This window comes from Lepidochelys olivacea (assembly GCF_965140295.1).
Source record: "Lepidochelys olivacea isolate rLepOli2 genome assembly, chromosome: 4".
NCBI lineage: Eukaryota > Metazoa > Chordata > Testudines > Cheloniidae > Lepidochelys > Lepidochelys olivacea.
The window spans coordinates 143232988-143259321 of record NC_140414.1 but is presented as its reverse complement, the minus strand read 5'-3'; the positions used below and the strand labels follow the sequence as shown (position 1 = coordinate 143259321).

Here is a 26334-nt window from a genome sequence, read left to right as displayed (position 1 = left end):
TGATAGGGCAAACATTAGAGATTTATTTTTTTCTCCTTTTCCAGGGACAGTAATTGTATTCATGGCCTTACTGTAAATGATTTTTATGTTGACCTTTTAAAATGATAAATACACCAGACCCTCACTAGAACGCGCGTCTATATTGCGCAAATTCGCATATAACGCGGTCGCGGCCATGGATCCCAAATTTAATTACTTTAATTGCAATTCATTTTAACGCGGTTCCCGTGTTAACGTGGTACCGCACATGGATCCCAAATCCTGCGTTCTAGCGAGGGTCCGGTGTAGTTTAAAAACTTGCTTAAATCAAGAAGTCAAAATTCAGAATATTAACCCTATTACAGAGAATCAAGAAGAGATTCTTTACTTAAGGGAATTTCAGTAGGTGAGATCTATCCTTTGCTGTATTTAATACCTAAGGGTATATCTACACTGCAATTAAAAACCCACAGCTGGCCTCTGTCAGCTGACTCAGGCTCACGGGGCTCAGGCTAAAGGGGTGTTTAACTGCAATGCAGATGTGCAGGCTTGGGCTGTAGCCCAAGCTCTGCACCTTTCTCACTCTGTAGGGTCCTATAGCCTAGGCTCCAGCCCAAATATGTACAACTCAATTAAACACCCCCTTAACCCGAGCCAGTTGCAGGTGTTTAACTGCAGTGTAGATATACCCGAAGATACAGCAATTTGAATTCTGTATGGTGCTTTCTCCTAAAATTTCAATTCTCTGGATATGCATGTATTTTCTCTTTTTAAATAATTTCACCTCTTATATTTATTTAATATAGTTTCTGGACTAGGTATTTGCAAATAAATGCTGCCCTCTTCTGGCTACACGAAGTCACCAATGTCTAATCCTTTGAAATAAACCCCAGTCCTTTGGCTTGGTTATTCAATAGCACTTGCAGAGACATTTGGATTTATGGAGTGTACACATTACTCAATCAAGATTTATCTTGTTGTGATGCTTTATATTCAGGAGACCCTGCTCCTAGACCTAAGGTCAACTAATAGAGAATGCTGACTATATGGCAAGCTCTAGCAGCATCCAGTGTTTGTATTTGTCATGACATACTAAGTTTCTGTTACATCACAGATACAGCGTCTAGGAGATGCCAGATTAGTTCCCCAGATGAGATGTTAAAACTACATCCCTTATGCTAATGTGTGTTGTTTACCCAAGCTAAACATCCCCAAACACTGCCCAAAATGAGTAAACAACAAACTTATTCCAAACCACATATCTCCTACTCAGAAACGGGGTTTTAATATTCAGGGTTGTATGTGAGCTTCTACTGACTATATAACTGCTCCTGTACTTGCCTACAAAATCGCTGCACTGCTAGTATCCAGTTCAATTGTTTTGAAATGTGTAGTAAACCAAGTTAAGTCGGTCTTGCCTGCTTATGCATTCTCCTGCAGTATTCTTACAATAAAATTTGGTATCATATACACAGCATGTAAATTAGTCATTTTAAAGACAGTTTTCTCTTTTCATCTCCATGAAAAAGTTTTTGCTTGGGAACTTACCAATATCATATGCCATAAAATCTGAAGAAAAGCACTTAGCACCATGGCTCATTGATGTGTCATTGTGTGTATTTCCTCCAAACACCAGCATGGTTCCACTCATTATCACAGCAGTGTGCAAATAGCGGAAAAATCTACTATCTTTAAGAATCGTCCTTCAGAAATGAAAACACACATATTTTTTTAAGAAACTAACAACCACCTGACAAAGATAAAGTAATTTCCAAACCCACTTTGGAGACAGATTTGTGGTGGCAATCCACTTACTTATTTTTCTAATATAATATGCAATGGTCTTTTCTTTCCAGTCTGCTCCTTGCCTCCTATAATTTGATTTACTCTTCTCAACTACCCTCCTTCCCCCCCGATTCTTGGGGCCATATTCATTCAGTGGCATTCTACTGAAACTTCTTGTCCTGGACAAGGATGTAATACATCCATCTGCCACCTCCAGTCTTCACCAAAAAACAATATTTAGCATTTGGCCAGCAACAGCTGTTGAGCCAAAAACTACCCGGGAGAATTTCATGATTGTCCTGGTGGTTACAAAACCCTAAGCCAACCCAAAAGGGTCATTGTTTAAATTGGATGCTGTTCCTCCCTCAACCAAAATATCTTGACTGAAACTTCTGAACTAGTAATACAGCTCTGCAGATTAAGACATGGAAAAGTGGATGCCTCATCCATGATTAAATCATGGACAGCATTAATTATATTAGCCACTGACCTTGCATCAAATCAACATGATTAACAGCACTGAGAGCTAAACAGAGCAGTCTCATCTGCGATTTCCCCGTTGTTTTGAGAGGGTAAGGCCTTAAAAGGTTTGGGATGGAATGCACCGCCGACCGAATATCAGTTTCCTGGCTGTGTGGGTTCATGCCACCAGAACCAGCAAAGTTGTTGTCATTGGGATGCTGCTGGACATCAACTTTGTGACTGCAGTTCATGTAGAGGGAAAGATTTTCCCTACCTGTAAGTCACATTTCTACAACAAAGCACTCAACAATGCAGCCCAATGACCTGCTCTGGTGTGGAATAGCGAGCTGAGTGCTGTGGCACTTCCTGCATGGAAGGAGTTTCTGAGCACTGCTCTGCTCCTGGACGGAGGCCGGAATGCAAAAGCCTGTTGAGCAACCAGCCAAAAGCATGGGTGGGCTTTTGAAGCACCACTCCCCTTGAAGGGGAGGAAAGTGCTCAGAAAAAATGGGCTGCCAGAAGGCAGTTTAGAAGATCTTATGGGATGTACCACCAGTCCTGAGAAGGGACAGAAGTGGAAGCCTGAACTTCTAACGTTAGTTGGGCAGAAAGGAGTGGGCGCACAACCTGAAACCCAAGTCACAGAAACCAGTAGTATTCTACCTTCAGTTTAATTAACCAGGTAATACTTTATTGTTCTGCAAACAGCCAGTACTCAGACATTACATGCAGATGAGGTCAGAAGGTGAAAGATACTTACCACATCCGTGTATCAACTTCATATTTGTATAAGTCATCTGCTAGTCTATACTTGTTGGCACTGAATGCTTTGTAACCTCCATGGATATAGATTGATTTGGTGTTTGGATCGTAAACACTGCTGTGACCATAGCCTCCCTGCACCAAGGCTCCACTTGTTTGTAAAATATTCCATGTATTTGTCGCTAAGAAGAGAATGAAACTTGTACGTGACAAAAGACATGTAATGTATCAGCACTGAAAACAGGTCAACAGATTTAGCTAGGGAACAGACTCTCCCTTAACTCAAAACCATTAGCACTGCATACGCCATAGCTACAGCTTCTCTTTGTCTTTTACTGTTTAAGAGCCAGTCTAAGTTACTCCTCAAAGGAAAAAAAAAGTGCCTACTCAGTGGGTAAGTTAGCTGCCAAGAGGTGTTGTGCTGTCTGATTCTTTTAATTAGACCAGGGGTCGGCAACCTTTCAGAAGACGTGTGCTGAGTCTTCATTTATTCACTCTAATTTAAGGTTTCGTGTGCCAGTCATACATTTTAACATTTTTAGAAGGTCTCTTTCTAGAAGTCTATAATATATAACTAAACTATTGTTGTATGTAAAGTAAATAAGGCTTTTAAAATGTTTAAGAAGCTTCATTTAAAATTAAATTAAAATGCAGAGCCCCCCGGAGCGGTGGCCAGGACCCGGGCAGTGTGAGTGCCAGTGAAAATCAGGTCGTGTGCCGCCTTTGACATGCGTGCCATAGGTTGCCTACTCCTGAATTAGACCATAAGCATTCTCCTCCAACAGTCATTCATTAAACTTCAAAGACAAGCCAAGAGAGTGAAATATAAAAAACATTAAAATAATCTGTCACATTTCGGTGACATCATATCACCACTAAAGTGACTTGATTTGTTATGGTATCCAAAAGCACTTTTTTTGAATATTCTATAGATGTTAGTCAAGGAAGCATAGAAGCCAAACTCACTGGGATATATTTTGTAAAAGAATGCCCGCCTGGTGGCCTAACTATGGTGTTCTTCATAGCCAAGCTTGAGAGCCCAGGTGTGATTGATGGCCCTGGTCCCTGACTCTCTGGAATGGCAGGATTTGGGAGCATAACAAAGGAAACATCATAAGCCTGAGAGAAGCATTTTACTCAACTAAACACAAAACCTTTTTTTTTTTTTTCCCCCAATTAAGGAGCAATGCTGAGAGGCTCTGAATGAAATGCTATGCAGACTTCCCAAGGCAGGCAAATACGAGAAGAAACAAAATAAATTCAGGGTTCTGACAGATATGCAAGGACTTCTTCCCAAAAATTAAAGGAAACGAATGATGTAGCCTTTGGAAACTTATGCACCTGACAGGTTTCAGAGTAACAGCCGTGTTAGTCTGTATTCGCAAAAAGAAAAGGAGTACTTGTGGCACCTTAGAGACTAACCAATTTATCTGAGCATAAGCTTTCGTGAGCTACAGCTCACTTCATCGGATGAAGTGAGCTGTAGCTCACGAAAGCTTATGCTCAGATAAACTGGTTAGTCTCTAAGGTGCCACAAGTACTCCTTTTCTTTATGCACCTGAGTGTCTTTAAGAACTAGGAAGAAAACCATATCCGAGTTCCCACATCATAATTTTTTAAAGCAACAGACTCTAGCTCTGACTACAAGTCTATCTCTTCAAAGGGATTTTTCCATACAGGAAATATAAAACTGAGGATGAAGGAGACTCCCCTAATGAACCAAGACTGTCTCTTGGTTTGTTTCTATAAGAATCATTACCTCTGACAATAAATCAGGACACAGTTGTTGTTCATATATCAGGAGACTGTTTCCTAGATACTGAAAAAGTTTTGGACTGTTTTTATTTAAAGGAGAGGGTGGCACAGGGGGAAAAATGCCTCTTCTCAGCTTTAATACTAGGCCACAATCAGCTGTATAGCATTTTTGCCAAAGTAATGCAGATAATTTGAATGACCCATAAGGGAGATTTTGGTATCCATATTTGCCATAGCCTGTGACGCCACCATTCAACATGGCAGTCTAGAAATCTTGTTTCCTTTTGCTCACTTCTTAAGAAAATCACAAATTCCTATCATCAGCTATTTCAGATACAGTAACTACATCCCAGCATGTTACCTAATGGCACCGCATGCCTAGATTAAACAAAAAGTTCTCCAGGTAAATCAAAAAGCCAAACTAATTCCAGGACTGTGACATTAGAGATTTAAAGGAGGACTAGTAAAAAAACTCTGCAGTGGCTAACTACAAAATTTGGCCCCAACCAAATGTTGGGTACTATGCCTTAAAATCAAGATAAAGCTTCAATGAATTAAGGAAGTAAAAAAGTTATTTATGAAAATGAACTGGAAGAGTTAACACATATATGAATACAATGTATAAACCAATAATATACTGCAAAAATTATGATTTTCTGTTTATAGTATGCTAATACTTATAGGCACCAATTGAGATCAGTGCCTTACTGTCTTCGACATTGTATATAAATACAGCAAGACACAGCAACCATCTAGGAGAGCTTACAGTCTAACTTTTATATCTGAACGTCTCTAAAAACTGATGAACTTCTGAGATTCAAATAGCTTTTGATGAAGGTATGCATATGTGTGAAATACAATACATGAAATATGAATCCAGTCACCCCCAAAGAGGATGATGCTACATAACGTTTTATCTGGGCGCTAGGTACAGAATGCAGCAATATATACACAAGAAGAAACGGCATCCCACTTGCAAGTAAAGAACAGATTTGTTTTAAATTCATTTTATAATGAATCTGACTCAATTATTCACAAATCATGCATAATGAAAGCTGCTACAAAAGAGTTTGTAGCTTTCTAAACATCAAGAAAAAACCCTGGAGAGTTTGAGGTTTCATTCTGGAGGCATGGTAGGGAGCCACCATGGTCGGGAGCCACCAACACTTCCCACAGTCCAGAAAGACTCTCCACAAGCCCTGCAAGAGTGTGGTATTCCTGGTATTTTAGTTACATTTCTACTTTGCTGTATATTTTTAGAATGCTTTCAACAAAACTCAAGGTTGCTTCATAATCAGTTTAACTTGCCTCATACTTCATTGCAGTTCTGTCACATATACTGGATAGCCTTAAGGGGTACATGCCTTTCTAGTCACTGTACAGATAATTCAGGCATTTTGTACAAGGAATTAGATTCAAGTTCTAAAAAATATAGTGTAGAAAAAAAGGAGGAAGTTGAACATCAATAAGTTCAATATTCTGTTTTTGCATGGATCTGATTAATGGTTGCAAACTGAACACTGAAATACAAGCAAGTGGTAAGACTGTACCTACCAAGGTTGTATTCCTGCATATTGCTGATATATCCATACAGAGGGCAGTGCCCAAAGATGACGAGCATAACAACACTGCCATCTTCCAGAGTGACAACATGTGCTGAGTGGCCAACAACAGCATACTGCTCCTTGGCTTCTGGGGTCACTTGAACCCATGACTCATTGTGTATATGGAATACCCACAGCTGATTGGTCACATTCCCTGTTGCATCTATTTTTCCTCCATACATATAGATTTTATTCTGGAAAAAAAGTTGGTTTAATAAAGAGATGGTCAGACTTTTTGGCCATTAACACACCACACATACAAAAGAAACAAACTGCTATGGTTTATAGTTCCCCAACAAATGTCCACCACATATTGTGCAATGTGTGCAGATTTTTACTGATAACTCCTGCTAATGCTGATGGAAAGTTAAATGAAAAAGTCTCCTAAGCATTATGGAAGATACAACCATTTCACTGATGTTAAACAAAAATTAAGAAAAACTGTCTCATTTTTCCTTCTAAGTATAAGGTAAATAAAACTATTTGAATTCTCCTCAGCCTCACTCTGGAAAAGGACAACAGTAATGTACCTTTTTCTTGTTAACTATTAAGGAGTTATGGCAGAGTTTAACAAGGCCAATGCAAATCTAGAGCAACATCTGTCCATCTCCTCCTGGTCTTATTCAAATTATGTTGTCTGATGTACAACGTACTTAAGGAGGAAAAAAGGTAAGTTCCCTATGCTATCCTCTCTACCTCAAGAAAAATAAAAATGAAAAAGTATATTATTTTAAAAATCTATGACTACTAAGCAAGTGAAGAGCCTCAAATTATTTAAGCAGTCAGAATCTAACAAAAGATGACCAAGTCTGAAATTATGCTAATATACAAATGACACATCCAGCCATATTCTTTGTATTCAAAAAAATTCCAACGCAATGTATATGCCACTAAATTTAACTGTCTGGTAGGATTACCTTAACATGAACTTTTTGTTTTCTTTTCTTTTATCCCTTGGGCTGCCCTTGCCACTCAAATAGGTAAGCAATGCTTCTCCCAAGGCATTATATACACAGAACTAAAACAATTGAAAGCAAGATTTAATTAGCACTAATGAAACTACCTACCTCATGTAACGCCAATGAATGACCATATCTAATCTCTACAGAGTTCACAGTGCTGTTCAGTGGAAGCCACTCCTCAGAAACAAGGTCATACCTGTATAAATGAGAATTTGAGATTTTTCTGTGTAATTTATATACAAGTTTACCAGTCCTTCTCAGGATTTGTTAGGAAAGATATATTAATAAAAGTATGAAGACACATTGTTACAAATTATATATAAAAAAATCTTTTATGGATAAAAGTCAAACTTAAGCGGTATACTTTAAACAAATATACTTTTGTTTCTTTACCATACTTCTACGCAAAACCAAGAGTGACAACATTCAGACGGAGCTATACCAATTTATACCAACTGAGGATCTGAGGTGTGTCAAAAATAGGTTTTACAAAAGCTCAGGGTAAATTCCAACATTTCTACAGGAAACCGTCAGTATTCATAGCATAGTATTTTTTAATTACACTTTCATCATTCAACCATAAAAATTCTCTCTAAACTTAATTTGGCAAGGGAAATCAACAAGAGAAAGACCCCATCACAAAAAAAGTTCATTGGCTTTACATCTAGGGAAGTAGCTATATTTGCAATGCTTACATTCACGTAAAGAAAAATCAGCTTTAAGATAAATCTTTAATGAAGTCTATCCGCATGTGTTTAGTGAGACGAAAAAACAAGGCAAGACTTTGAAAAAGTAGCTAGTGAAAATGAGGATGGACTGCCTTGCAATGATACGTGAATTTTCAAATGACCTTCAAGTATGGCTTAGAGTAACTGCTACTTATGGACCAAACGCTGTCCCAAGTTCTGAATGCATGACTCTCACTGAAGCTGATGGAAGCTATATGTATGCATTTTAGGGCAGAATTAGGCCCTACACCTGTTAGTTTATAACACTATCTGGATCAAGAGGTGGTTTAAAAGCTTTCCACAGAGATTATCAGTGTGCATTTAATGATAATGGTATAAAAGATATAACAATATTCTTCACAACAGTGGGTGTCATCCTCATTTTACAGATGAGGGCACAGAGTTTAAATGACTTGCTCAAAGTCACACAGTGAGTCCGTCGCAGTCTGGTGCCCCATCCATTGGGATATGCTTCCTCTCTTTCTAAGTTCAAATATCCATTTCAATACCCAATAGAGCTTCGTTAAGCAGTCACAGCCTGAAATCATGCAGGTTAAATAGCAGAAACTGTTTTATTAGAATGAGTTAATTCAGATGGCCTCTGAGAGGATGTAGACTCCGCCTCACTGAAGGTGAGGCAAGACAGAACTTGTGGGGCTTATGGATGAATATACAGAGAATAATAATAGTAAGACAGGACAGTGTTGCAGGAAGGTGGAGTAGGCCAGCACTTACTGTACCTCAGGACTCTGTATGAAGTTTTTCCAAAACAAACATTAGTAAACTCATGTTGACAGATCCTAGCTTTGCGCAGGACACAGGTCTGGACACAGTTTGCAGGGTGATATTTTCTAAAATTAATTCTAGACATCTAATATCATCTTGTAGCTGGAAAAACAAAAATGATATCAAGGTATTTGGGTTTTACTCACGCTAAAACCATACAGGAATCGGAATGATTGAACATGTAGCCTCCAACAACCCACATTACATTGCCATTGACAACAGCTTTGTGAGACGCTCTGGGAAGCTTTGGACTAGAGTATTCCTCACGAGTCCAGAACGACTGATTAGCTGGTACAGGGAGTGCACAGCCAGGACCTTTTAATGAAAAAAAAGTTTAAAATGTTGAGAAACACTGTTACAAACATACGTGTAAGTGACCATTTATGGATAAAATAAAGCTTCAAAAGTAGAGTAAGGACGCAGCTTGTAGCTGTGCCATATTGGGTGGCAATTTCATTGCAGATTTCACAACCTAAGCCCAATGCTTGGATGGTAGACCTCAAAAACATTGAAGCTGGGGATTCAGTAGAGAGAAATCTTCCCTCTCTGACAGTACTCAACCAGTCCTCTAACACATTATTTGGAGGCACAGTGGACATAAGATCTGGGTCCTAATCACCTGTGGCCATTAAACATTCCATAGGTTTTTCCCCCAGGAGTAGAACTGTTATCCTTGATGTTCTGGTAAATTTGGATAATCCCTGGTGCCCTGGATTTGGATAATTTAATTTTGTTTATCTAAATTCCTTCTAAAGTTTCTGCCAATATACTATTCACAATTCCTTCTCTAAACTAATTTGCAGTGTTGCTATATGCTGTCAAACAGCTGCTGTGCTTAACCCTAGAGGTGGCTATATTTCAGTACTATACACATTCACTTCTTAAAGTATTTGGGGATTTTTTTTTATGTGACTGACTAATTTTAGCTCTTAAAATATACAAAGAAAATCAATTTTGTGTGAGAAACTGAACATTGCAAGAGGTGAAATTATAGGTTTTTTTAATTAAAAATGGAGCACAGCTCCACACTTCAGTGTGGCAGTACGTGAACAGAATTAGAAACAAATATGTTTCATGTATTTTTGAGACAAGTTAAATCCTACCTGAAGTCTCAACTTTGCTTTCAGGTACAATCGTACATCCTTACGTCTTCTAAGACCGCATTCACTTGCTCATATGGTCAGTAACTTACTTTTTTTTTTTAACCTTTTTTTTTTTTTTTTTTTAAAGAGATACATGGTAATGTTTGAGAAAGCAGGATCAAGGCTCTGATGTATGCAGGTGAGCAAGGCACAGCAGGGAGGAGAGTGGAATCAGAACATCTGCTGAGTGAAAACATCTGCCAGATACTATAATCTCTGCAGCATGCAATCCTGATTTAACTGCAAATGTCCCACAGGGAAAAGCATCCCCCCTCTCAGCAAAAAAATCTCTTCCTGTTTATCAAGGCACTTACCTTGCCAGTCTGAATAGCACGAGCATCCTTTGGTCCCATTCATGTTGCACTGACCTCTCACAGGATATCCACAATCATCTGTGCAATAAGGAATATCACACGCCTCTCCTTTCCAGTGTTCAGAACATTCACATTTAACAGTGTTACTGCCGTTACTGAGTTTGCACTCTCCTCGGCCAGAACAATTATTGGGACACATGTTGAAACTGCAAACATGGGAAAAACTATGTTTGTCAGCAGTTCAATTGACTACCAAGTCTTGCCTCTTATTACACAAAGAGCTGCTGAACAATGTTAATACAAAGGTGTAAATGTTTGTTCTACATGTCTATGCTGAGATAGGATTTGAAGTTATGGGTCTATACTTGTTTTTGGTCTAGCTAATATTTTAAGTAGTAACATTAAGAGCGATTTCTATAACTGAGTCCCAAATTAGATGAGCTGATGAGGAAACTAAGCGATTCACTAAGTTTTTAAAAAGAACAGGAGTACTTGTGGCACCTTAGAGACTAACAAATTTATTAGTCTTCTTTTTGCGGATACAGACTAACATGGCTGCTACTCTGAAACTAAATTCTTAGTGCTCAGCAGAAGAACTGGTACTTTGCTGAGAGTCCCAAAATAACTGACTGACAAGTTATGCTTTTCGGATTTGAACCACCTTTGCAAAAAGTTTTGTTGATTTGGGCCACAATTTAAAGAGCTGGCTCGCTTAACAAGTTAAATCTACAGCAACGCTTCTAATACAATCCATATACATGTCAGTTATTTATAATGAAAATAAATCACCTCAACACCACTACAGTGAAGGATTTCATCAGCTCACATGAGGGCTTTGTGGTAAGAGTGTGATTTATGTATCAGAAGTAGTTCCAATTACACTTTATTCTAGGACTCACTTAACAAATGCACCACAGGGTGCATGTCAATAACCCAGACACACACATCCCCTTGAATCATGGTGCACACAGTATTCAAGTGGAATCAACTATGGCAAAACTAGTCCTCCAGTATTTTTAAGCAATATCTCTGTTACAGATTCACATTCAGGGGGCCTTATTCTTTATCAAATCGTGGATAACTGATGTTTCATTAACCACTGACCTTGCATTCAACAACATGAATCAAAGATAGGGGTCACTATCCAAAACCCCATTCTCCTGTACAGAGGCTCTGACTTCCTAATTTCCCCAGGGGTGCTCGAACCCCACTCCACCCCAGGTCCCGCACCCACCCCACCGCTTCCCCCAAGGCTCCATGCCATCATGCCCCCGCTCTGCCCCTCCCCCAAGCACGCCCTGCCCTTGCTCCACCTCCTCCTGCCAAGTGCCTCCTGAACACCGCTGAGCAGCTGATCACCAGTGAGTGGGAGGCGCTGGGGGGAAGGGAAGGAGCTGATAGGCAGGGCCGCCGGTGGGTGCTGAGCACCCAGTATTAATTGGCACCTATAGTCCTGTAACAGCTTACACCAACTGCACCAAGACTAAATGAAATAAAAGGATTTCACTCTCCATTATAGTAAGGGTCAGAGTGAATTTCAAAGCTTGACTTTGAATTCCAACTCCAGCAACAATACTCTGAGCTGGTTATAATACATCCAAATTTAAAAACAGAAAATCCTTGCATCCTTTCGGTTAAGGACACATTAGAAGGAAGTCTCTAACCCATAACACACAGAACAATCAAAAATCAAAACAAGTATTTTTTATTTTATTTTTTAAAAGAAAATTTTCTGAAATGAGATTGAGCATGTAGAATTAAGGGAAATTTAAAATACAGCTTAAATATAGCAAGTTTATATCCACCTTCTTTTAAGGGAAGGTAGTTCAGTCGTTAGCGAATTTATTCATTGCATTGTTATGTTGGAGTCTCCCACCATAGTTGATGTACAAGAGTCAGTTTGTTTCAGTGCATCTTGTACAAATGTAAACTCATGAGGGATCCACAGATGCATCCACATCTCAAGCAGACATGGCCTCATATTTTTGCCACAGCCTGCTTTCTTCACTCACACTTCTCTTTGGCTTTTTTCGGTTCTGCCATTGTTATTGTCACAATGTAGTACTGGCAGCTGCCAGTAGATGGTATCATGGTTTTTGGTATCAGAGTGAACAAGATTTTCAAAATTAGATGTCTAAAATAAGGCTGCTAAATAAGTTTTGGCATGACTTTAGAAAGTGCTGAGTATCCTCACCTCCCACTGCAGTCAGCAAGAGCTGCTGGATGCTCAGCTCCTTTTGGAAAAAAAACAGACCACTTACTTAGGTGCTTAAATATGGATTAAGAGCCTAACTTTAGGTATCCAGTTTTGAAAATCTTGGCCAGCGGGTTTAAGCAAAGGGCTCTCTAGCAGACAAAATGTATTAAGTCAAAGGAAAGCCTGGGAAGACACGGATAGCTTAACTGTAGCTATACCATGTTCCTCTGGGTAAGCAGCACTCCGTCCACTCGCTTCTGACTTCTTTTCCTATTTAAAACAGTCCAATATAGATAGCTGGTTCACATGACAAATGCATTTCACGGGTTGATGCACATTTAACAACCAGGGATGCTTAAACTTTTCCCGTGGGCTCTGTAGACAGTCATTTGCAACTGAATTTCTTCAACCAACCAACCATTAAATGTTACCAAGAGCTAAAAATTCCTGCACATGAACACCAATTCACACCCACAGTAAAACAAATCCCACGCCACACAAAATCCTCAGACACAACTATACTGAAATAAAATTCAGACCCACAAAAGCAAGAAATTCAATTAAATGTCCAATACCCACAAGAATCTCTACTAGCATGTGTACACCAGCTTCTTCTACTTATGTCTCTAAAGTGACCATTCTGCAAATAATTAGCCCATTAGGGAATAGCCTAAAGGTATTTAAAAAAAAACAGCACCAAGCATAAAGTACACTGTAGCAGATGTTCACGAAGAACCAATGCATAATGCCTCTTAAAATTATAAACAGGAAAAGTGAGGAAGTTTTTTCATCGTCATTAGTCCCAGAGGGGTAGCTCTACTAAGGCAGCCCGGTAACCAACTGGAACTAAGATGGTCTGAAGCTTTTTAAGAGATGCCCCCACACATTTCTCTTTACTGTAGGTTTAGTCCAGTGGCCTGAGGGAAATTCTTGTGTGTATGCAGGAATGTAGGGAGGAGAAAAGAAAAAGGTAAAGTCATATGCATAAAGGGGATAAATTCTATTGATTGCATGTGATTGTAGAAGTCTAACGTTTGCTCAAAAATAGTCACTATTACTCATGTTGCATTTACCCAAGTTTACAATCCACATGTGAGATTAATGCTAGTGACAGAATATTAGACACCTAACACAAATTATGTGATTAATTTGCCTCTTGGCCTTCCAAATAAGCTATTTATTAACTTCATGTGTTAAACCATTCATTACAAAAAGTTCACATGAGCATATTTACTTTTCTAGAAAAGGTAATGAAGGATTAAAACTTAAATTAACTTCCAGTTTCATGTTTCAAGGGCAGCTGCAAGTGCCAAGAGAAACAAACAAAAGACACGAATCATAGGACAGGAAGGTACCTCCTGGGTAATTGAGCCCAGATCCCTCCTGTCTCAGGCAATGCTATCATGCCATCCCATTCATAAACATATCAAGCTTTGTCTTAAAACTAGTTAGCTTGTTTGCTCCCACTTCTCCTATTAGACCGCTGTTCCAGAACCTCACTTCTCCGATGCTTAGACGCCTTCTAATTTCCAATCTAAATTTATTCCTGACCAGTTTATCCCCATTTGTTCTTGTGCCAACATGGTCTTTCAGTTTAAATAGCTCTTTTCTGCCCGCTCAGCCTTTGCTTTGCTATGTTGACCAAGCCAAGCTCTTTTAATCTTCTCCCATAAGATTAATGAGGAGTCCAGTAGCACCTTAAAGACTAACAGATTTATTTAGGCATAAGCTTTTGTGGGTAAAAAACCCATTTCTTCAGTTGCATCTGAAGTGGGTTTTTTACTCAAGAAAGCTTATGCCCAAATAAATCTGTCAGTCTTTAAGGTACCACCAGACTCCTCGTTGTTTTTGTGGATACAGACTAACACAGCTACCCCTCTGATACTTGGTCCATTAAGATTGGTTCTCCATATCCCCGATCATCCTTCTCTGCACCTGTTCCCGTTTGAACTCATCTTTCTTGAACGTGGTGACCAGAACTGTACACAGCTGTCCAGGCCTTGTACTGTCTTGCCAGTGCCTTGTACTGTGGAATTCATACTTCCCTGTCCCTACTGGAAATACCTCTCCTGATCCATCCTCGGAGTGCATTTAGACTGCTCTTTCAATACGCAACATTTAAATTTCCTCAAAACCATTTGGAAGAAGTATTACTTACTTATAGGTGATGTTGAACCCTGTCAAATTATAGGCAGCATCACTAAAGAAATGGAGTAGGACATAGCCAGAAGTGGCTACAACTTCTGGGATTGTTTCATTGCCTTCCCTCTCAGGAACAATAAGACCACTGAAAAAGAAAGACAATGTACGACGTTACATATACAGTCATGGGAGCATAACAATTATAGTAATTCCACTATACACGTGTCTCAACTATGTGTAAAAAAATAAATTCAAGACACAAGCCGGATGATTTCTTAAATTTGATCACTTTGAAGTATTACATATTTACAATAATAATCAAAGACTTTAATATGGAAATATCAGATTTAGTGTTTTGTTGAAGAAACTCCTTAAAAATATCTTTTGGGGGAAAAATGATAAAGCCCTTAATTCCTTAAATATACCCTGGATTTCTCCAAAGCAATTAACTTAGTCTCACATGACATTCTGATTTAAAAAAATTGCATTACATAGAATTAATAGGACACAATTAAATGGATTAAAAACTAGCCGTTGACAGTTCTCAAAATGTGTTTGCTAATGGGAAGATATCAATGAGTGGGACATTTCTAGCAGGCTCCAACGGGGATCAGTTCTTGGTCCAAAGCTATGTGACATTTTTATCGACTATCTAGATGATGCTAAAAAATCTTTGCTGGTTTTGCAAATGACAAAGATTGGTGGAATGGTAAATAAAGAACACCAATTACTATTACAAAGTGATCTGAATCTCCTCTTTATATGCTCAGAATCCAACAAAATCTATTTTAAATGTAGACTAATGCTGGGAACAAAGAATGAAGGATGGGAGACAGTGTTGGAAAGCAGCGACTCAGAGACTATGGGATCATTATAAATAATCACCTCAAGATGAGCTCTCAGTGCAATAGTGTGGCAAAAAAAGGGGTGCAATGTGATCTTTGGATGTATTAGAAGGGGAAAATTAAGTAGAAGTAGGAAAGCAATCTTGCCTTTGTAGACACAACATTGACAGGACTGCTTACTGGAGTGCTGTGACCAGTTCTGCTCTACGCATGTCAAGAAGAATGCTGAACCCTTCAGTATTTACAAGGAAGGACACAAAAATAATCCAGGGGCTAGAAAATAAGCCTTATGATGAAAGGGTTAAGGAGCTCAATTTATTTGGCTTATCAAAGAGAAGGGTGACAGGTGACTTGATCACTATATTGCATTCTACACATGGAAAAGATGTCAGATACCAGGGGCTTTCAACCTTGCTGAAAAGGCATAAAAAGATTAAATGACTGAAAGCTGAAGTTCAACCTTAAAATAAGATGCAATTTCCTAACAGTGAGGGTAATTAAACATTCTAACAGCTTACATGGGGAAATTCTGGTTACCTGCCAGAACAGGAGTTTTTGTCTTGTCTTCTTGTTCTTGTGTTGTATAACAGGAGTTCTTTGTGTTATAAAATGTACTGTCCATATGTGTATTCCACTCGAGGTATGCATGTGCTCCAGGCACCTGAGACAAAGACTTTTCATTAAAAGTGTCCATTGGTCCACACCTATGCCCATCACCTCCTTGTGCTCCAAATCAAGGGCACAAGGGGTGGCGCAGAATGACTGCCTCTCTAGTTCTTCTCTACCACAAATCACCTCAGGAAAACATCCAAAGAAAAGGGGAAGGAGAGACGGTAGTGGAATACACTTAGGGACCACATATCTCAAAAATTTCAGTTACTGTAACGTAAGTAACCTCTTTTCTTCGAGCGATGGTCCCTATGTGTATTCTCCTCGAGTTGACTTCTAAGCAAAAAGAAACGGAGTACTTGTGGCACCTTAGAGATTAACCAATTTATTTGAGCATAAGCTTTCGTGAGCCACAGCTCACTTCATCGGATGCATTCAGTGGAAAATACAGTGAGGAGATTTATATACATACAGAACATGAAAAAATGGGTGTTATCATACACACTGTAAGGAGAGTGATCACTTAAGATGAGCTATTACCAGCAGGAGAGCGGAAAGGGGGTGGGGGAGGGAGGGGAGAAAACCTTTTCTAGTGATAATCAGGGTGGGCCATTTCCAGCAGTTAACCAGAATGACAGAGTGACCAGACTCGATTACAGACCTAAAAGTAGCAATTCTTCAACAAAAAGACTTCAAAAACAGACTCCAACGAGAGACTGCTGAACTGGAATTAATTTGCAAACTGGATACAATTAACCTAAGCTTGAATAAAGACTGGGAGTGGATGGGTTATTGCACAAAGTAAAACTATTTCCCCATGTTTATTTCCGCCCACCCCCCACTGTTCCTCAGACGTTCTGGTTAACTGCTGGAAATGGCCCACCCTGATTATCACTACAAAAGGTTTTCTCCCCTCCCTCCCCCCCACCCCACATTGATGCTGGTTCCACCCCTTCAGTGGCTGGCTGTTTCAGTGCATTTTTGGCTCCCTGTGCCAATGAGTGAGATCTGTTCTCCTTTTGAGCTCCATACTCGGGCGCAGAGTATTACCGGACTTGGAGGGTGTAGGGGAAAGAGGTCTTCTTCCTAGACGAAGATTTAGAAGGGGATTTCTCTCACTTTTTGTAAGTATTCTTGCTCTTCTCCTCCTGTTTCCTAGAGTCCTTAGCTCTGCCCTCTGTGATTCCAGAATCGGGTAAAACCATGCTCAAAGGGGCACTTCTGATAGCCTGCAGCAGATGGACATGGGGTCTGATGACCCAGGGTTGGACTAGGGTCTCATTGACCATTCCATCTTCCTGTTGAAGAGAAACTTGTCATCTGAGATGTGGCAGGATCTCAGGGCTAACACATTCAACATTAAGAACAATGGACCTCCAGGGAGACAGCACTTCATTTACTGTCTGTCTACACGGAGACTTACGTATTGACGAAGACAAATAAACCTCAGGAGGGTTCTCTGAAGAGGGGGCCACCTAGATTACGAGACAATAGCCTGTAACTGTATGAGAACAGAAGACATGGCACAAGGGGTTATCCATTAGAGAGGAGAAACTCTGCCAGCAGAGGTGTCTTATGAAAGATATAGCTTCAAGGACTACTCATTGGGTGAGAAATACCTTACTAGACAGGAAAGTAACTTGTTAATAAGTACAGACCATCCTTTGCATCTTATGTTTTTCTTTACTGTAACCTCATGCTTCCAGATCTTCATACTTGCTTTTATTTGAATCTTTATCTCAAGTTCTGTTAAATAAACTACAACTTGGTTTTACTATAAACCTAACTAAGTGCCTTGTGCTACGGACAGCATTGAACTCAGGTGAAACAGTGAACTGGGGAGCATTGCTTCCCAGGAGGCAGAGGATCAGGGTACATTGCTGGTGTTCAGAATATAAACGACTGGGCACTCAAGTGTAACAAGTGTGGTATGCAAATAGAGAGCTTGCACAGAGAAAGATCGGGGCTTTTGGAGCCTGGAGAGGAGTGCTTGTTTTGCCAACAGCTGGTCGGGGAGAGTTTCTCCTGATGGTAGCGATTCGCCCCAAACATCTAGGGTAACCCCACAAAGTGTCACACCACAGTTCCTGAATCCTGAGATCTTGGGCATATTACGTGACACCAAAGAGGAAGGGGGACAGGGAGGGGGTCAGAGCCCCCAGGCCCATTCTAATGCACTCCCTCCACTCAATAATGAGCATTCGCTAGCAGGACAGAGTGACCAATATTAAGGTCCTTGAGAGAGCAAACACTACCAGCACTAAGAAAAGTTACTGAGAGCACAGCTTAGGTGGACTGGACATGTCATCAAAATGGAAGACCACCATCTCCCAAAACAGATCTTCTACAGGGAGCTGAGTCAAGGCAAAAGAAAGAGGGGTCATCTGTATAAGCACTTCAAAGCTAATCTGAAGAGCAGTCTCCAGTGAGCTGATATCAATTCCAAAGAACTTGAGCAAATGGCTCAGAACAGGACTCACTGGTGGTCTCGGACAAGATCAGCATGTGACAGATTTGAGCCGGATTGACAAAATCATCTCCAGGCTATACGTGAAAGGCACCACAGAGCTGCATCATCAAACATCGTAGATACAAACTTCCCATGCCCTCAGTGCAGCCGACTCTGTGCATCATGGTTCGGACTTCAGAGTCATATGTGTAGCCGTAGATGAGAACTCCGATAATATCGTCATCATCGTCAGCAAAGAACTACCAATCTTAACTATGCAGGAAAAAGAATCGAGGTGGGAACGCTTAAAGGAACCAGTTTTTTTATATCTGCCTGGAGTAATCTTCAAGATGTCTCAAAACAGAAATTCTACTCTTAAAGAAAATACTTCCCTCTTTCTCTCACTCCTCCGTATTGCTGTGTCATAGAAAAAATTTGGATCATCTAAGGTCAACTAAAGTCTGAGGCAAAATATTCAAAAAAGAGCCTAATGGCAGTTTTCAAAAGAGATTTAGCTCCTAAAGGCCTAAGTCAATGGAAAAATAGGGTTTTGGCTCTTTTGAAAATGTTACCTTTCTATACTAAACCATTACTAGGTTTGCTAAAAAAAAATCTTTAATATCTGAAGAAAAGGGTCTAATTCTTTAAGTTTAACAATGAGAAAATAGTCAGTCCCCCTCTGATAATTAGACACCCAATATGCGTACATCCATTTTTATCTTTGTGTATTAAAGCGCTGTATTTAACACCAATGTTTAATTAATATTCTGCTTTTCTGTTTCTAACAGCAAAACTTTTCCCTCATCTCCATCAAACTTCCTCCCACCCCAACCTCTAACCTATTTTCCATCAGCATTATTTTAATAGTAGCTAAATCCAATTTAAATTAAAAATAGAAGAGTCAAATCTTCCCCCCAAAACCTTGACTGCTAGAGAGAAAACTGTTTCTAAGGAAACTTTAGATGCAACAGTTAGTTCTGTATGCAGGCATGCACCATGTAGAAATCTAGTGTCCTGAAGCACTCATGTAAAGAAGCTGATTCTGCAGGGATATGTAGATGAGCTTGGCTTCATATAAGGGCAGGACTAACTAAAAAGTAATGCTGAAAATGGAACATTTTCCCAAGTTAAAAATGTGCATATTTATACTCCCTTTCAGAATATAAAATAAAACAAATTCATTCGAAGACTGGTTCACAAGGCTACATAAATAGAATGCTCCTATTTATCTTTGAGTTTTTCAGCCCAGGAAAGCGATATGCAGTGAAACTTTTACTAACCATCCTACTAGCCATGGTTAAATGTCCTAATTGCCTATAAAATCTCAGTCCCCACATAAGTACTTCCATATTAATGGTGCTATTATACGGTTGCCTGCTTCAGCAACTAGGAATACTACAGACCCTTCCTGCCCATTATCAGAAGTTTTCACTATGTTTTGACACCTGAAAATGAAAACAAGAAGTTGCAATAGTTTGCACCATGCATGTTACAAAAAACACATTTTGGCTATGGTAGTACAGCGAAACGGTCCAAAGACACTACTAGTTAGAAGCTGGTATGTGGCCTGCACCTTACCAAAGTAAGTATGTGCTACATGCTTCATTTCATTGACATGCCACAAAATTGTGCATCATCATCTGATGTTTCGGCTAGGCAATTTCCATTCCAGGATGTCCACAAAACATGATTTTGTAAAACATTTTTTGTAAGAAAGCCAGATGAATTTTTTTTTATCCCAGATCCTGGAAATTTTTATCAATAGCACCCAGTTAATTCCTTTTCATAGTTTATTCATGCATAAGAGACACTTGTTTCATTTTGAAATTTTAGACTGCTGATCTGAAGATGATCTCCCTTGAGATACTCTCTTCCGACACATCAAAGATGAAAAGTCTCATAAGTTTCTCTTTGTTGCTTGAGTACCGTTTTCCTTTACATAAGATGAATATGGGAACAGCATGTCCCTGCCATATGAAAATAGTGATCTCAGTGTAATTCAGCCAGGGCAGAACAACTCCTCATGGACCAGAGGGACAGCATTCCTTTTTCTGCCTCTCTAATCATCCACCATGTACTATTAATATCAAAAGCATAGCCAATCCAGAATTGGACAGAATTGGGATCAGCAACATCAGGAAGAAAATACAAGCAAAAGAAAGGAGTACATTAATGACAGAGGAGGAACATGGAAGAGAAAAAGTGAATGAGACGTAAAAGGAAAAAGAATAAAACAGATATAAAGTTAAGAAAAGTACTTTTAAAATGGCTGAAAGGTGACAGGTATGTCTCGTTTTAGAGGAAGTGGTGTTCAGGATTTATGTGGCAAGAGTTAAGATATATGTCTGTCACTCTTCCTTTCTGTCTCCTGCTGCTTTTCCCTTCTTTCAATTTATTTCTCTCCATTTTCTCTGAATGGCATGTAGGCCTTTCCACATCTGTGTGTCATACTCTGTGAGCCCTGATGTAATCAAGTTACTGTTTAGTACCACAATTCTTTAGACAGTTTTACAAACATGTATTTAATTGTTGAAAATGTAAGGGGTGGGGGAAATAAACCAGACAACTCTAGTGACTACATATGTGAAGATGCTTAAGAGAATAAATTAATCCAGCTGAGAGAGAAACCTGAGAAAAATCAGGATGGATTTGAATGTTTGATGGTACCACATGAACTAACTGTTTAATCCAACATGTACGGAATCTTAGACAACATTCCTCTTTAAGAACTCTCTAAAAGGTGGATGATGTGGTGACCTTCACACTGCTGTTTGCAGAATTGCATCATACCCGTGATCTAAAACATATGGCAAAAGCCTTTACACACAAGTACGAAGTCTTGAAAATGTGTAATGAATATTTGACAATATAGCTGCCTTAAAAGGCAGGCCAACCATAATTATGTTAAACAATGTTTAGTATCGCTCTGGAGTAAGCCAAAACTGGACACAGTACTCCAGCTGGGGCCTCACCAGTACCGAGTAAAGCAGGACAATTACCTTCAGTGTCTTACATACAACACTCCTGTTACCACACCTGAAAATAATATTAGCCTTTTTGGCAGCTGCATCACATTGACAACTCATTCAGTTTGTGGTTCACTATAACCCCAAGATATTTTTCCACAGTACTACCACCTCAACAGTTATTCCCCATTTTGTACTTGTGCATTTGACTTTTCCTTCCTAAGTGAAGTACTCTGCACTTGTCTTCATTGAATTTCATCAGAATTCTGTAATGTAATGGGGAGAATTGGAAAGATGACAACCTTTAAAAACATGCTTTAATCTGGTCCAGAATCTCCTGAAGCCCTTACTCTGCTCTAGACTAGCCTGTTTCAGAGGTTGTCATCCCTAGGTTCTCTCGGACGATCTCCGAGCACTTCACAATAGTGAGTCTCAACATCCAGGTAAGGTAAGCAAAATTTCCCTCTTTTATAGGTGCGGAAACTAATGCAGCAATTGTCTGAGTGGCAGAGTCAATGGAAGAGCTGACAGCAGTACCCAGAATTTCTCTCTCCCCCCTGCATGCTTCATTTTTAACAATTCCCATTCTTGTGTGGTCTCTTCTCCCTGCAGGATGCAGGCAGCAGAGTTCATATACAAGAATCATGTTCTCTTGAGACATTACCTTCCACCTTATCAAATGTCAAAAGTCTAATAAGCGCTGCCTGCACACAGAAGGGAGTGAAACACCTAAGAGACAACTTGAGAATTGTGATGGGACAGAGAAAAATACAAAGATACAAAGGACAACAGGAAAAGAAAAAGGACAAAAGTAACACAAAGCTGTGGTAGGAAGGCTACCATACACTTACTCCGTATACAGCGATGTAAGCAAGAGAGCACCATTTTATCTTAGTTTAACATAGACCCGGCAGTTCAGGTCCTTGAAACCACTACAGGCCTGATCCTACGCTAAGAGCGATGAATGTGGACACCTGCATCAATGCAGAGTTCCCCAGAAGTCAATGATGCTTCATGCAGGCGCAGGGGCTTGTTCAAAAAGTTCTCTTTGCTCGATCAGCACTTTACTATCTAGGTTACATTGTCCTTCTTCTAAACTATGCTAAGAAAACAGTATCAATCTTAGTTTAGCAAATGTGTCCCATGAACAAGCTTAATAATGAATTCATGCCACTTTAGATACATTCCTGTAAAGCCCATAATTCATTACAGTATGTCAAGTGAAATCAACTGCTGCAAGGGTCTATTCTATGTGTAAGAACAACAAATGTCTTGTTTTACCACCACAGCGGCGACTTATTAAAATATTTCTAGTGTGTTAAAGTAGTTATTCATAGACAGATGCCCTATGTTAATTTAACCGTGTTAATGCCCACGGTGCCAAAACTTATTTTTCAGCATGAATTCTATTGCTATCAATTAAATATCTGGCCCCAAAGACTTAAGCTCCTGACAAAAAAAAATTCTTCTTCAGTCCATCAAGTGACAATTTTCAGTTCAGAGCCCTTAATTTAAAAAGACCAGGGACACTTTCTACTCTCAAAACCTCTTCAGCTGTAAACAGAGATCCACTTCACACAAACTTTGAGGGCTTATCTTTATGCCCTAAAATAGATGCTGTTTAAATACAGCTTGTCTAACTTGATCTACTTTTTTGTTGAAATTACAAGTTGGGTTAATGGAGATCATGGTGTTGATGAAATATACTTAAAACTTCTGAAAGACATTTGACTGCATGACATTTTGATTAAGAAACTAAAATGACAGAAAATCAACTTAGTACACACTAAATGGATTAAAAACTGGCTAATGGGTCTCAAAACATAATTGTACATGAGGAATGATCACTGAGTGCGTGTGTTTCTAGCGAGGTCCCACACAGACTGGTTCTCAGCTCTATGACATTTAATGTTTTTATCAATAATAAAGAAAACACAAAATCACCACTGTTAAAGTTTGAAGATGACATCTTGAAGGAGAGGGTAAATAATGAAGAGGACAGACCACTACAGAGCTATATGGACCATTTGATAAGCTGAGCATAAGAAAACAATGTGTTGCAACATGGCCAGATGTTAGGTCATACACCTAGGAACAAAGAACGTATCCCATATTTACAGGATGGAGTACTCTATCATGGGAAGTAGCGACATGGAAGAGATTTGGAAGTCATGGTAGATAATCAGCTGAACATGAGCTCCTACTGTGATGATGTGACTTAAAGGGCTGATGTGATTCTGCGAAGTATAACCGGAGGAAATAATGAATAGGAGTGCAGAGGCTATTTTACTTCTATAACTGGCATTGGGTGAGACCACGACTGGAATACTGTGCCCAGTTATGGAATACACAAATAAAGAAGATGTTGATAAATTGGAGAGGGTTCAAAGAAGAACCACAAGAATGATTACAGGATTGGAAAACAAGCCTGACAGTGAAAGATTCTTGGACCTCAATCTATTCAGCTTATCAAAGAAAAAGTTAAAGGGTAACTTGATCATAGTTTACAAGTACCTACATGAGGAACAAATATTTGATAATAGAGGGCACGTCAATCTAGGAGACAAAGATATAACAAGATCCAATAGCTAGAAATTGAAGCCAGGCATATTCAGGCTAGGCATATTCAGACTAGAAATAAGGTGTGCATTTTTAACAGAAAGGGTAATTAACATGGAGACAATCTGTCAAGAGTAGTGGTGGATTCTCCATCACTGGAAATATTGTAATTAAGATGATTTTATCTCAAGAATATGCTCTAGTTCAATCACCACTATTGCACGTCATTCTCAGTATGAGGCAGGAGCCCTCCCCTCACAGGCAGGAATGTCTGTGAGGGGAGGGCTCCTGACTCATACTGAGAATGAGGGGCAATCAGCAGGTTATCTCAAGTGCTTATATACAAATGCACAAAGCCTTGGAAACAAGCAGGGAGAACTGGACGTCCTGGTGATGTCAAGGAATTATGACGTGATTGGAATAACAGAGACTTGGTGGGATGATGACTGGAGTACTGTCATGGATGGTTATAAACTGTTCAAGAAGGACAGGCAGGGCAGAAAAGGTGGGGGAGTAGCACTGTATGTAAGGGAGCAGTATGACTGCTCAGAGCTCCGGTACGAAACTGCAGAAAAACCTAAGTGTCTCTGGATTAAGTTGAGAAGTGTGAGCAACAGGAGTGATATAGTGGTGGGAGTCTGCTATAGACCACCGGACCAGGGAATGAGGTGGATGAGGCTTTCTTCCGGCAGCTCACGGAAGCTACTAGATCGCATGCCCTGGTTCTCATGGGTGACTTTAATTTTCCTGGTATCTGCTGGGAGAGCAATACAGCGGTGCATAGACAATCCAGGAAGTTTTTGGAAAGCGTAGGGGACAATTTCCTGGTGCAAGTGCTAGAGGAGCCAACTGGGGGGGGGGGGGAGCTTTTCTTGACCTGCTGCTCACAAACTGGGAAGAATTAATAGGGGAAGCAAAAGTGGATGGGAATCTGGGAGGCAGTGACCATGACTTGGTTGACTTCAGGATCCTGACACAGGGAAGAAAGGTAAGCAGCAGGATACGGACCCTGGACTTCAGGAAAGCAGACTTCGACTCCCTCAGGGAACGGATGGGTAGGATCCCCTGGGGGACTAACATGAAGGGGAAAGGAGTCCAGGAGAGCTGGCTGTATTTCAAGGAATCCCTGTTGAGGTTACAGGGACAAACTATCCAGATGTGTCGAAAGAATAGTAAATATGGCAGGTGACCAGCTTGGCTTAATGGTGAAATCCTAGAGGATCTTAAGCATAAAAAAGAAGCTTACAAGAAGTGGAAGGTTGGACATATGACCAGGGAAGAGTATAAAAATATTGCTCGGGCATGTAGGAATGAAATTAGGAGGGCCAAATCGCACCTGGAGCTGCAGCTAGCGAGAGATGTTAAGAGTAACAAGAAGGGTTTCTTCAGGTATGTTGGCAACAAGAAGAAAGCCAAGGAAAGTGTGGGCCCCTTACTGAATGAGGGAGGCAACCTAGTGACAGAGGATGTGGAAAAAGCTAATGTATTCAATGCTTTTTTTGCCTCTGTTTTCACAAACAAGGTCAGCTCCCAGACTGCTGCGCTGGGCATCACAACATGGGGAATAGATGGCCCAGCCCTCTGTGGAGAAAGAGGTGGTTAGGGACTATTTAGAAAAGCTGGACGTGCACAAGTCCATGGGGCCGGACGAGTTGCATCTGAGAGTGCTAAAGGAATTGGCGGATGTGATTGCAGAGCCATTGGCCACTATCTTTGAAAATTCGTGGCGAACGGGGGAAGTCCCGGATGACTGGAAAAAGGCTAATGTAGTGCCAATCTTTAAAAAAGGGAAGGAGGAGGATCCTGGGAACTACAGGCCAGTCAGCCTCACTTCAGTCCCCGGAAAAATCATGGAGCAGGTCCTCAAAGAATCAATCCTGAAGCACTTACATGAGAGGAAAGTGATCAGGAACAGTCAGCATGGATTCACCAAGAGAAGGTCATGCCTGACTAATCTAATCGCCTTCTATGATGAGATTACTGGTTCTGTGGATGAAGGGAAAGCAGTGGATGTATTGTATCTTGACTTTAGCAAAGCTTTTGACACGGTCTCCCACAGTATTCTTGTCAGCAAGTTAAAGAAGTATGGGCTGGATTAATGCACTATAAGGTGGGTAGAAAGTTGGCTAGATTGTCGGGCTCAACGGGTAGTGATCAATGGCTCCATGTCTAGTTGGCAGCCGGTGTCAAGTGGAGTGCCCCAGGGGTCGGTCCTGGGGCCGGTTTTGTTCAATATCTTCATAAATGATCTGAAGGATGGTGCGGATTGCACTCTCAGCAAATTTGCG

The 26334-nt window shown here is 40.1% G+C and overlaps 1 protein-coding gene across 2 annotated transcripts in view; it reads right to left on the bottom strand.

Moving 5' to 3' along the window:
• Positions 1-26334, bottom strand: part of ATRN (attractin) — a gene marked incomplete at its 5' end in the record, with an annotated part of 267247 nt that overhangs the window by 163126 nt on the left and 77787 nt on the right. For both annotated transcript variants that reach the window (XM_084626766.1, XM_084626767.1), the window contains 7 exons: positions 1528-1682; positions 2987-3170; positions 6298-6541; positions 7415-7505; positions 8970-9138; positions 10280-10485; positions 14635-14763. In XM_084626766.1, the coding sequence (XP_084482892.1) occupies positions 1528-1682; positions 2987-3170; positions 6298-6541; positions 7415-7505; positions 8970-9138; positions 10280-10485; positions 14635-14763 (1178 nt within the window). The remainder of the gene's footprint in view (positions 1-1527; positions 1683-2986; positions 3171-6297; positions 6542-7414; positions 7506-8969; positions 9139-10279; positions 10486-14634; positions 14764-26334) is intronic.